Genomic DNA, 12,375 nt, shown 5'->3' with positions numbered 1-12,375 from the left:
CTCCTAAACGGTGTCACTCTAGCCGAATATTTTGCAATCCAAATACTACACGAGAGTCTCAAATTTGTCTGATTTAGTGACTTATAAATTAAAATATGATCCTTTTCTTATGTATTATGTGCAAACATTATAACCGTTATGAGACAAATTTTAAAAGTTATAGTATAAAAGTTAATATCTTTAATTAATAAGTTTTGGTTACGAATAACCGTTATGAATGATTTTTTTGATTGCCGATAATTATTATCAATGATGGGAATTTTATTTTGATCACCGATAAATATTTTCGATGGCAAAAAATTTTTGTTTATATTCAGTTATTGTAAATTGTTATTAACATTACTGACAGTTATGATAGTTAGTTATTCATTGACAACATAAAAACATTAATCATAAAACATATTTTTTTAAGCAAAAAGGAATGGTATGAAAATATATGACACGAAGAACAAAATAAAAGATATTGATGTATAGGTAAAAAAGGTACACTTGTAAAAAAAAGTTTGTGCAAAAACGACCTTGACCTTGAAATTCAAGGTCAAATTTTTTGTTTATTGTAACGTATTCTGTTCATCACGAGGAACAAAAGTCTCAACAGAACCATGGTGTCGCAAATGATCCTTTCTCTTGGGAAAATTGTTAGTTTTAATAATCCTTAAATTGGCTTTATTGCAATGTGTTTACGTTTTGCAGTTAGATGCAAGAAAAATGGCAGCTATTGATACAGGTCGATACTCCAAATCTATCGTTGTATATTGCATATCTTCCTTCCTTTGTCCTTTTCTTTTTACTTTGCTTTTTCCTTTCTTTTTTTCTGGCTGTTCAAACAATCCCGAACTCGCGCATTTTATGTCGGTCAAATTTCTCCTCAAAATTACACATAATTTTTCACTTCAGATAATAAAAATCATGTTCAATTCGATGTTTTATTTGTGCAACGGATGTTGAACTATAAGCAACGTAGGCACACAATTCCTGCCCATTCTTGATTAAATCTCCAAAATTATTGCGTATGGTTTTTCGCAAGCCCAAATCTTGACATTTGTTGATTGCGAATGCTACTGCATTCACAAGCACGGTCCAAAAAGCATAGTAGCAACTTACGTAGCGTCCAATGGTCAAAGTTTCGTCGAGTGACATAGCTATTTGCTTTTATAAAATTGCGATTTTTCTCGTATTCGTATGATTGTCCAACGATTTATTTTATGTAAGCTGATTAGTAAATATGCATAAGCAAGAGTGATAATTAACCTGTTCTTGTTTATGAATGCATTCTTGATCACCAAATTGTTAACTTAATTGCTGAAAATCTTATCGTCGCGGAACATTTTCTACCTGTAAAGGTCTTCCATCGTTCCTGTATTCCGATATATCACGCTATTCTCTTATTAGACGTAAATATAAATGCGAATACAAATGTAAGCTTGTAATGATTAAAACTTTAACATTTTCTTTCCGGAAGATGGGGTCATTTGCAACCTACGGTTTCTTTGATACTTTTCTTCTCCGCGATGAGTAGAATATGTTACAATAACAAAAAGTTGACCTTAAATTTCAAGGTCACAAGCTTTTTTTTTACAAATCTTCATCTATCTGAAAGTGTAGAATCAAGCTACGATCCTCTTTACACTTACAATCTTTACACTCTGTACAATATTAATACAAATGTTAATAAAAATACCGTGCTACAATATCTGTTATCCTATTTTCTTTTTACATTGTATATTTTCATACCGTTTTCTTATTCGATAAAATATGTAGGTCTTATAATTAAGTTTTTTTTATGCGTTGTTAATGAATAATAATTATCAGTAATGTTAATAACAAGTATGTAACGGAAAGAAATCTTGTCGCTGATATTGGTTTGCATTAATCAAAGAAATTTTTCGCCATTTAAATGATTTCTTTGAGATTTATTAATAATTGGATTCTACTTAAATAAAAATTAATTTTTATTCAATGATCTTATCCAAAAAATGTTTAAAACAATTATTACATTGTGTCTCTGATTATGCATAATATATAATTATAAATAATATTATTAATTAATAGTTAGTATTATTGTTGTTGTTAATGAGGTATTCGCTTCTAAACAGCAACAAAAATATATAATTCTTTTGTAACTTTAAATAGATTATCTGTTGATTATCATATTATTATTAAGTTAAGTTACTATGCAAAAATATTTGTCAAGCCTTCTTAGTATACTCTCGGGCTATCAATATATATTGTTAATAATTCAAGATTCGTAACTAAAATAATCAACAAAGACTAATGTACGATCGTGATGCTGATAGCTGAAAGCTATTCAAAGCCGAAATATAGAAATTAAATAAATAATAAAAAAATAACTAAAAGGATCAAATAACTAAAATCAATGCAATATTGTCAATATTTATTGACAAATTGCATATTCGTTGACGTCCTTGAAATATTGATAATATTATTAATTACCTGAGGACACCTTTAGTAGGAGCTTTCTTTGTATCCGTCTTTGTTCATGTGTCTGTGTGCTAATAAGCCTTAATAAATTCATCTGATTAATTGATTTTATTCAGTCATATTTATTTCTTATGTATATTTTCTGTAAAAGAGCATAGCATGTTTATATATTTTGTATATCTTTGTGGATATTATTTGTTTTACGAATTTTAAATTGTACTCTGATTTCCTTGTATACAGTAGGTATACGCTCAGAATGTAATTGTATCAGGTATTTTTATCATGCTATATTAAATGTTCTACAAACTTGTTATGTTAATTTTGTTGTATTGAATTTTATATTCCTATGATAGATGATATTCCGAAATTAGAAATTATAAATGTACGTAATAAATTATATTATCGATCGCAACTATCTAAAACATAAATTATAGAATACAAACGATTAAAATTTTCTTTTTCATAATGAAAGCTTTACTATATCGTAGTACATTTATTTTTGTATTAATGATATATAAATTTATTTTAAATGTTATATTACATTTTGTCATATTCATCATATCAGATAATGTTTAAAAAGTATAAATATTATTGTTGTTATAAATTTTTAAATAAGTACGACTAGCTGAAACTGTGTCGTTGGTACTTTATAGCTTAGTAGTATGTTTATACAAGAAGGATAACAATCTATGCTTTTCTATTTTATATTTTGAATCGATAGTTAGTAATGTTAAGTATAGTTCGATAATATTCGTTACTGTGAATTAAGTAAGTATGTCATGAAGCATGCTTATAAATTTTACAGCGCAATAGTGAAAGGGAACATAATGGAAACTCGGACTTGACCTAAACGCAGCGAAGGGGGGGGGGGGTATATCCGTTTAGGTGACTAGTAATGTTTGGCTAAAATTGAAGCGTTTATGTATACATACTCAAAATGGGTATAACTAACACCTAAGAATGTTATATTTGCCTGTTCAACGCTAATATTCGATAATATGATATAATACAATATAAACGAGGGTAATAGTGAAATTGAATTTTATTAACTCGAGCGACTGTAATAGCCTGAGAACGACAGAAACTTTAGACCAACTTGTTAACATTTATTTTAACATTACTCTACTATTTTTGTACCACATATATGGAAAATAGAAGTCTGTCTGGATACGCGCCGGACAAAATTCGACAGGTGTCTCTTAATTATGCAAAAAAAGTAGTATCGTTAACTTAAATCATTAACGCTGTTATTTTTTGTGAATTGTGAACATCGCGAAATGTCTAAAGAAGCTGGTCTGCCAATCTTACCGGTGGAACAAAACGCCTCTGTCACTTGAACAAGTATGACAAAAAAGGGAAGTATTGTGTGACTTAAATCATTAACTTTTTTATGTTAATAGTTTATAGTATAGTATAGGTTTATAGTATAGGTAGATGTAAGAAAGCATAGTCTGTCAGTCTTCGAATGGAACAGGACAGATGTTGTCTGCCAGAAGTAGAGTGATCTATCCGAACAGACGAATGCATGGGCGCGCGGCGAACTCCTGCTCTACTCTACTAGGCTGGTGCATGATCGCAAAAGATGGTCATTTTTGGAATATTAGTAAATACTAAGGGAGTAATAAACATCATGCTCTTTAGAATTCAGTCTTTTACGCATTCGATATCCAAATCCTCCTTATCCATGAATATTGTGGCAAAATAATACAGAAATATTCAGTACATATCAAAGATACATGCATAGACACGACCGTACATACAAAATGCGTTTTTCCAACACCTTACGAAGTAAATTTCATGTACAAGTAAATATACATGACAAAAAATTAGATTATTTGGCTAAGAGGAAGAAAGAATTTGTTGCGCTCTTGGCGTTCGTGGCTCGCGGGGCGTCCCTTCAGATCTCGGATGGCAGCATTTATCCAGCTAGAACACTGGCAAACTACGTTTTTCTTACATTTTATACTGTAACCTATTGATACATCTGAAGTCAAATTACATATGTACTTTGTTTTTTTGACATGCTGGTTCAAGTGGCAAGCGTATTTTGTTTTGCAGCCAAGAGGGCAGACCGGCTCTTTTTGAACAATTTATGATATCTATAATTCATAAAAGAATTTCAGGTTTGTATAATTTCGGCCAAAGATATTATTCTGAAGCGCCTTTCCCGAGCCTTGTCCCACCACTCGCCATGACAGACTCGCCAATGAGGAGAATCTACTACGAAAAACAGCTTTACAAAGTTAATGAAACGAGTCCAACCTTTTTCGAAATGTCTTAAGTATAAAAATACTAATAGCAACACCTTACAAAAATTAATACTTTGAAAAATATAACAAACAAAAAACATACTTGCGTACAGGGTGCATAAAAAGTAAGTATAAAGCCACCGTAGCGTGATTCTACACCTCTGGATCAGTAGAAATTTGTAGAAAAAAGTTCGTGGAACATCTATCTCGAGCATAATTTTCGAGATCAAATTTTATTTTATTGCATCGTACTCTAAATTTACTTTTTGGGGCTCGATAATTTTCGAGATGAATTTTTTGGAACCGTTATTTTTTTGGAACCATGTTGGAGAAACGTAGAACAACTTGGAACTAAAGAAAAAAAAAAATGCGGGATTTAGAAAGTGGGAGATTAAGTTCATACAAGCGAGTTTCGGTTTGTTGTTAACCCCTTGCCATACCATTTAACTCGGAGGAATCAGGGCTCAAACGTTGTACCCGAATGGTCAGGAAAAGAGCCGAAGCGACGGAGACAGAATGTCGGAACTTGAAACATGAGATCGTGCGACTGATTGCGCAGATAGCCGCGCCCGTGTTTAGAAAAAAGACATCATTCGATACAATCATACTTGGCTCGAGATTGAGACTACGAGCGAGACTCGTGATATTCACGTTTGACATGAAATTAAACCGCGAGTCTAACTCGTGATATCGAGGTTTGGCTCAAAATTCTCATCACGACTCAGACTCGTAAAAGTATGGCAAGGGGTTAAGTAAGTAAGAAATACTCAGAGCAAACCTTGTTATTCGAATGCTGAGAAGTTCCGTGTAAAACTCAATCCTTTGTCGAAAAAAATATCTGCATCCGCAAAAATATTGCATCCGCGTTAGCGTATTACTATTTATATTAGTGTTTTTAAACAGCTGCCGACCGTTATTACTAATTATGCGCTTAGAGTAGTGCTGGCCAGAATGACAGCGTAGGTTGCAACGTGTAGAGATATGTCTGCTGTATTGCCCGCTAAGGAACTATGGAGGGGAAAAATTCGTTATTTCAACGACAGGCCATTGTTTTAGCATTAATGTGTCGGGCAGAGATGCCGTGGTTTCCTGGAACACAAGCACACGGCTGGACGAACTCGACCGCGTACAGGAAGCGAGGTGCGTGGAAGCACTCACAGCAGTCCCTGCCACCCGAAACTAAACTATGCGCAGGCCTAGATCGAGCGTTGATTTGCTACTGACGATGATCGCCGATTATCACTAGCTATAAATGCCCGAGGACCGGTCTGAAACAAAGGATCGTTATCAGTCGCAAGAAAAGAGTTAGAGAGTCCGAGAAAATTCACTGTTGCTGTTTGAGATCGTTCTGCGATCAGAATACCATCGATACTGCCGCTGGCTAAAATCGTTCATTCGTCAGCATTCATTCGCAACTGGGTTTTATTCGAAATATAAGTCAAATCAATCATCTGTACGTATTCATCTTTTTGTAACATCAAGTTTCATTTAATGCCATGGGTTGTAAATTTAGCAAAATGTTCTTGTTGAATAACAAGGTTACTATTCAAATTTGATAAAATCCTCGCACAGATCTCCGGACCCTTTTCGGGACAGAAGACTCCAATCTACTATATAGTCCACTACGTAAACTAAATATCTTGCGAAGATAAAGATTTCACGGAAGAACTTCTTTGTTGCCTTGATTTATCTGGACGAAGTACCAGCTCGAAAATATTTTTTGCTCTGAATGAATATTTTTAAGCATAGGGTTAACAGTTTGTAGCAAATGTGTGGGAGTATGAAACGTTGTCCACCCATTATATAGTTCACCGACACTATTTAATTACAAAAAGCTTTCTTCCGAACTGGACACTTTGACGAATGGCGCGGTGAAAATAATAAATAAAATTTGTAGTCGAGACTTGAACTCAAAGCTGTTTACGACGCTGTGTCACAGTATGGACTCGCAGCATCAGCATATTCTTCTCTATGCGGAAGCGAGGTGGCTATCGAAACGAAAGGTTCTTTCGTGTTCTTTCGAACTGAGAGAAGAAGTAAAACAGTTTCGGAGAGAACGAAATTCCGCATTAATAAAAGCTTGCATATTGCATTTCAGCGAACTTGATATTTTTCTTCAAGCATTTTGTACAAATATTTTTACACTGAGAAATAAGACGAATGCGTTGAAGAAGAAACTGGCTCCTTGGGATAGTCGTGTACAAGAAGAAGATATAGGAGTGTTTTCACCGTTGCAAGATCTTTCGACAGCTGTTAGACATCAGCCGGAAATTCATATTTGATATAATAATAAGCGAGCATTTAAGACCGTTCAAAATTTTGACTATTATTAATTATCATGAAAATGAGGATACTCATAAAGGAAGTAATGGATTAGCAACCCTTTCATGGGATATATTTATGAGAAAATTTTCTCGGCTTATAAAAACGAAAGAAAGAGACAGAATGGATGTCAATGCAGTATTTTGTTTTTCGGAACAGCACTCGAGTTGCGGTTATCAAATATTCTTGCAAAGAAGTAACAGAAACTTTCGCAATAGTTCCGCTTTAATCAAATATTATTTTCTAAAAATTTCAATCCTGTTATATTCAATTTTAATTTTTAATTCTTTTATTAGTAGCTTTTTCACTGATCGGTTTCTAATTATTTTAGGAAATTTTCATTAAATATAATGCTTTGTAATACTTATTTAAATATAATGCTCAAGAACAAATAAACAAAGCACTATTATAAAATTACTGTTATATACAAGTTATTATAATAAGAAGTTAAAAAATTTTAAATAAAGAATTTAAGATAGAAGTTATTACATATGTTGTGCTATAAATAACGTTTTTACTTCTGCTCTGTAATAATTACCCCTGAAATAATTCTCCTATTTTCGCTGGTTCGTATATATGAAAAGGTTGAAAAGCACCGATTTATATCACGTTGGTAGTTATGTATCTTTCGTAGACATATATATAAAAAGCGAATTTTTTTTTGTGATCACTCATCATTTGTACGAATTTTCCTGATAATTATTCGCCATGTATTTATTTTCAACTCATGGCTATTTTCCGTTATTGCTCGAAGTGCGTTTTTCGCAATTCGTGGGCATTTTTACGCGTTTATGACATTATTAAAACAAACGCAATCTTAAACGCAATTATATTATTTTTTATTCTCATCTTATTTTATCTCGCAGGATCACCGATCGAATATTATTATTATATCTACTGTATGAAACATTTTCTTTCAAAAAACACCACAGTTCATATCTAAAAGTTTCGAATAAGAAACAAGATTGTGGTTTATCAACGCGAAAGTATTGTTATATTTTCGTTTATGATTCGTTACAGAGTTCTCGTGCAAGGGTTCAAGGACAGACTATTGCCATCTCGTCCATATAAGGATAAAAGAAGGTTTGAAAGATTATAAAGTATAATCAAAAGTTTAAGATGGGCGAAAAGCGAGGTACAAAGGCATTAGAATTTTGGTGTCGGCGAATAACCGAGGGTTATCCTGATGTAAACGTGCAGAATATGACAACTTCTTGGAGAGATGGCCTCGCTTTTTGTGCAATGATTCATCACTTCCGACCTGATCTCATGTAAGTAAAACCATAATTTATTAGCGTGAATGGTACATTCTAAGGGTTTATTAATCCTTTGCCAGTCCGATACATTTTTACGATATTATAATCATTTAGCCATTTGCGTTTGATAGCGTATAATTTCCATGATTTATTATTTTAATATTTATGATTTTAACCGATATAATAACATTGTTTAATATACTTTATAGTTTATAATTTTTCATAGTACGGTATCGTTTAAAATACAACATTCTGCGATATGTAGATCAGATTTACTTTTATACATTCACATCTCTTTTCATCTTTTTTTTTTATTAACGGACTATGGAATCCGTTTTCTCTTGGACCTAATATTAGGTCATCCCATAAGTTCGTGCCGTTTTTCGAGCGGTTATATATGTTAAGATCGTTTACATACCTTTCAGTTTCATAAAAAAATGTAATCCCCCTCTCGTTGTACAACTTCTTCCCATTTTTCTGGTAGGGCCATTATTCCGTCTCGATAAAAGTTCTCTTGTTTTTCTTTAAAATAATTTTCTAAGCTATTTTTGAGAATGTCAATATTTTCAAATTGTTTACCTACCAAAAAGGTGTCGTAATGCTCTGAGCAGGTGGTAATTAGATGGGGCAATGTCTGGGGAATATGGGGATGTGGTAAAATTTCCCAATTAAATTCAGACAATTTTTTTCTAACGCTTTTCGCGACATGCGGTCTAGCGTTGTCGTGATGGAAGATAACGTTGTTCCTATTCACTAAACCTGATCGTTTTTCAGCTAGTGCTTCCCTTAATTTTTCTGAGTGCAATATTTGTCTGAATTAATGGTATCACCACTAAATAAACGTTCAAAATAGAGTATTCCTTTATAATCCCACCATACACACAAAAGAACTTTACGTGGATGTAATCCTGGTTTTGCACAGCGTTGAGGTGGCTGATTTTGTTGCGACCAGCTACGTTTCCGTTCAGGGTTTTCGTAAAGTATCCACTTTTCATCACAAGTTACCAGGCGTTTAAGGAATGGTTCGTGTTTATTACGCGCAAGTAATGACATGCGCGCTGTTGTTCGTTCAAGACGGTTCCGTTCCGTAAGTTCATGGGACACCCAAACGTTCAACTTTGACACCATCCCCATTTTTTTTAAACACTTATGAATCGTTGTCTTAGGTATTTTCAGAACATTTGACATCTCTTAAACTGTCAAACTTCGTGATATTTCAACAAGATCCCGAATTTTATCTTCGTCTGTCTGAGGAGGACGCCCGGAGCGTCCCTCGTCTTCTAAACAGAAATTCCCAGCTCTAAAACGTTGGAACCACTTCCTACAAGTGCGAGATGAAAGCGCATTTTCTCCGCAAACAGCACATATGTTTTTCGTGGCAATTGTTACAGAACTTACTTTCCGAAATTCATATTTATGACATGAGATGTCGAAAATGGATACGCATTTCACTCATGATTTTTTACTGTTAGAAGTCACTGTGTTCACTATATTACGATTTTATACCCACGAAAATCTGCTCTAGCCTGTTCTCGATCAGCTAAGCTCAAGTGCATTGGTACCTTATCGCCGTATGTTTATAAACCGACACATGAAATATATACACAAAAGTCGGCACGAACTTATGGGATGACCTAATACATATACATGGATTTTTTCTTCCGTTTGTCTCGTCTCTCGTTTATATTATAGGTTTAACCTTTTTATGTAAGTATGGACAATGTTGTGAAATGTTATAATAAGTAATATGTTTATAACAATATTTTCAATACGACAAATTAATTGTAATTTCGATTTTTTCAAAATAAATAATTCTTGTTTTCTATTTCTTTTACATCTATTACATCTGATACATAGATATTATAGAAAAGTTAAAGCGATGTAATAGGCAACATAAAGATGTAAAAACTGTTGTGTTTAGTGACTGTTCGAGTTGGCGTAAGCCATCCTGAATATCACACGTGTTTCCCACGGTATATGAGCTTGAAACCAGAGTTCTGCATAATTAACAATCCGCTCTCGAACTTCTACACAAATTTAACCATCTTTAAACTTTATCATATCGCTTCATAATTTCTGACTTTTCCTAAAATATGCATACAATATATTTTTCGGTATTTACTTTTAATTTGCTCTTTTATTTTCTGAGAAAAATTTGTACTCTTCCTTGCCTACCGTGAGCGGTCATTTTGACCGCTCGACAAAATATTTTAGTTATTCTTAAAATAGATGCAATCAGTACAAAGAAAGGGCTATCTCAAGGTCAAGTGACAAACAAAATCAGTAATAACAAATAATAACAGCTGTTACATCCGTAATCTTGTCATAAAACATCCATCCTTCGATCAAGATAGCCACCAGCTGTCAAGACATATCAACTCTGGCCTGTAATAATCCTAAGGAACCGCCACAAAATTAGCATTTTTTACAGTCCATTGTTACAAACATTTCAAAAGTCGAGAAGTTTCTTAGGGTGCTTCTTGCTCATTGCGATAAAACACGGGAAAAGCTTTCTCAATTCCACCCTCGAGTAACTGTTGGTGGAGAGCGGTCAATACTCATCAATATTTTCGTATAAATATCGCCGTCACAGTCCATATTCTTACTTGCTATTGTCCTTTCGACTAGAATACATCTCAGTTTGTTAGTCAATCAGTCGACATCTAAACTTGTTATCTCTAAAACTCAGACAGAGAGCATGTCAGAGCGTTTCGTGTAAAGTTGTTATAAAAGGAAAAGTAAAGCATATCAAATTTGACAATAATTTTGTATTCCGTACATGGTATTATTCTGTGATAAATATCTACCTTAGAAATGTCGAGACTTTTAAAAAAAAAGTATAAAAAAGAATAACGGACATAGAAGACGATTGTGTTCAGTGTGCGGTGAACAAGAAACTTCAGCAACTGAAAACGGCATGGAAACACGTGAAGAGCTATTTACAACCGAATCAGAGTTGAATATTATAAATAAGCGTCTACGTAAGGGCAAAAAGGAAAGAAATTATCGTTGATAGCAGAGAGCGAGACTGGGCCCGATGGAACAGTTTGGAAAGAAATAGATGCAAGTCCCAAACCTGGCAGGACATCAGTTCATAATATTTTTAGGGGTATGCTAAACGGCATATAATGAAAGGACAAGTGAAGACTGCATTTTATCTTATCGTCGATCACCGTATAAGGGATCGTGTAATAAAATGTACGGAAGAAGAAGCATCTATAGCATTGGGGACTAAGATGGAGTTAGATGCAACAAAACTAGATGAATTTATTGCTCTGCTATATGCCCGCGGTGCATATTAGGCAAAAAATTTAGATGTCTCATATTTGTGGAATAAAATTTGGAGACCTGCACTTTTTTCAAAAACAATGAGCAGGAATGACTTTGCTGAAATTACGAGGTTTACACGATTTGATAAGAAGAGTGAAAGAAGCCAACATTTACGAACCAATAAATTTGCAATGGTATCTACTGTATGGGGCCAATTTACAAAGAATTCACAAAATTGTTATAAACCTGGTGCATACATTACTTTTATATAAAGAATCGCGGGAAAAAACCATGCAATAAAACTATCAACAAGTTCAGATTCATTACTACAAAAAACTTATCAAGTAAAAAATTGTAAAGATTACAAAATTACGAAAATTTGTTTAAGATACTGGAAATATTTATGCGGCAAATGTACATTTGATAATAAGATAATTTGTAAAAAATGCAGCGAAGTTGAATAAGATATATCTCTGTATAAATAAAAGTGTAATTCTATTTAAGTCTATAATTGAAATTAAACAAAAGTGAAGGAGTTTTGGACGAAATTTTATGAAAGTTCATTATTTTATATACATTTAGTTATAAATTAACCATTATCTAAGTTAAATCATAAAAACTATTACTTTAATTACCGGTCATTTTGATTGCACACGGTAGGAATAGGTATACACGAAGTGCCGGTAGGTTTAATATTAAGAAAAGACGGGGATAATATCTTTGAACGTATGTGGCCACTTCTTCGTTCACCGCATTAATGAGAAATAGAAATTTATTCCTAAAACCTTAGATATCCATTGCATTTGATATATCTTAAACTACTTTGTTACGTAGCT

At 33.3% G+C, this 12,375-nt stretch overlaps 1 protein-coding gene across 1 annotated transcript in view; it reads left to right on the top strand.

Annotated features, from left to right (window-relative positions):
- The window catches only part of LOC126865455 (MICAL-like protein 1), a 51,995-nt gene that overhangs the window by 2,918 nt on the left and 36,702 nt on the right, over positions 1-12,375 (top strand). Inside the window, exon 2 of the mRNA XM_050617950.1 lies at positions 8,034-8,284. Within this exon, the coding sequence (XP_050473907.1) occupies positions 8,133-8,284 (152 nt within the window). The 5' untranslated portion in view covers positions 8,034-8,132. The remainder of the gene's footprint in view (positions 1-8,033; positions 8,285-12,375) is intronic.

The sequence above is a fragment of the Bombus huntii genome, chromosome 5, assembly GCF_024542735.1.
Source record: "Bombus huntii isolate Logan2020A chromosome 5, iyBomHunt1.1, whole genome shotgun sequence".
Classification (NCBI taxonomy): domain Eukaryota; kingdom Metazoa; phylum Arthropoda; class Insecta; order Hymenoptera; family Apidae; genus Bombus; species Bombus huntii.
This window is presented reverse-complemented; position numbering and strand designations above follow the sequence as displayed.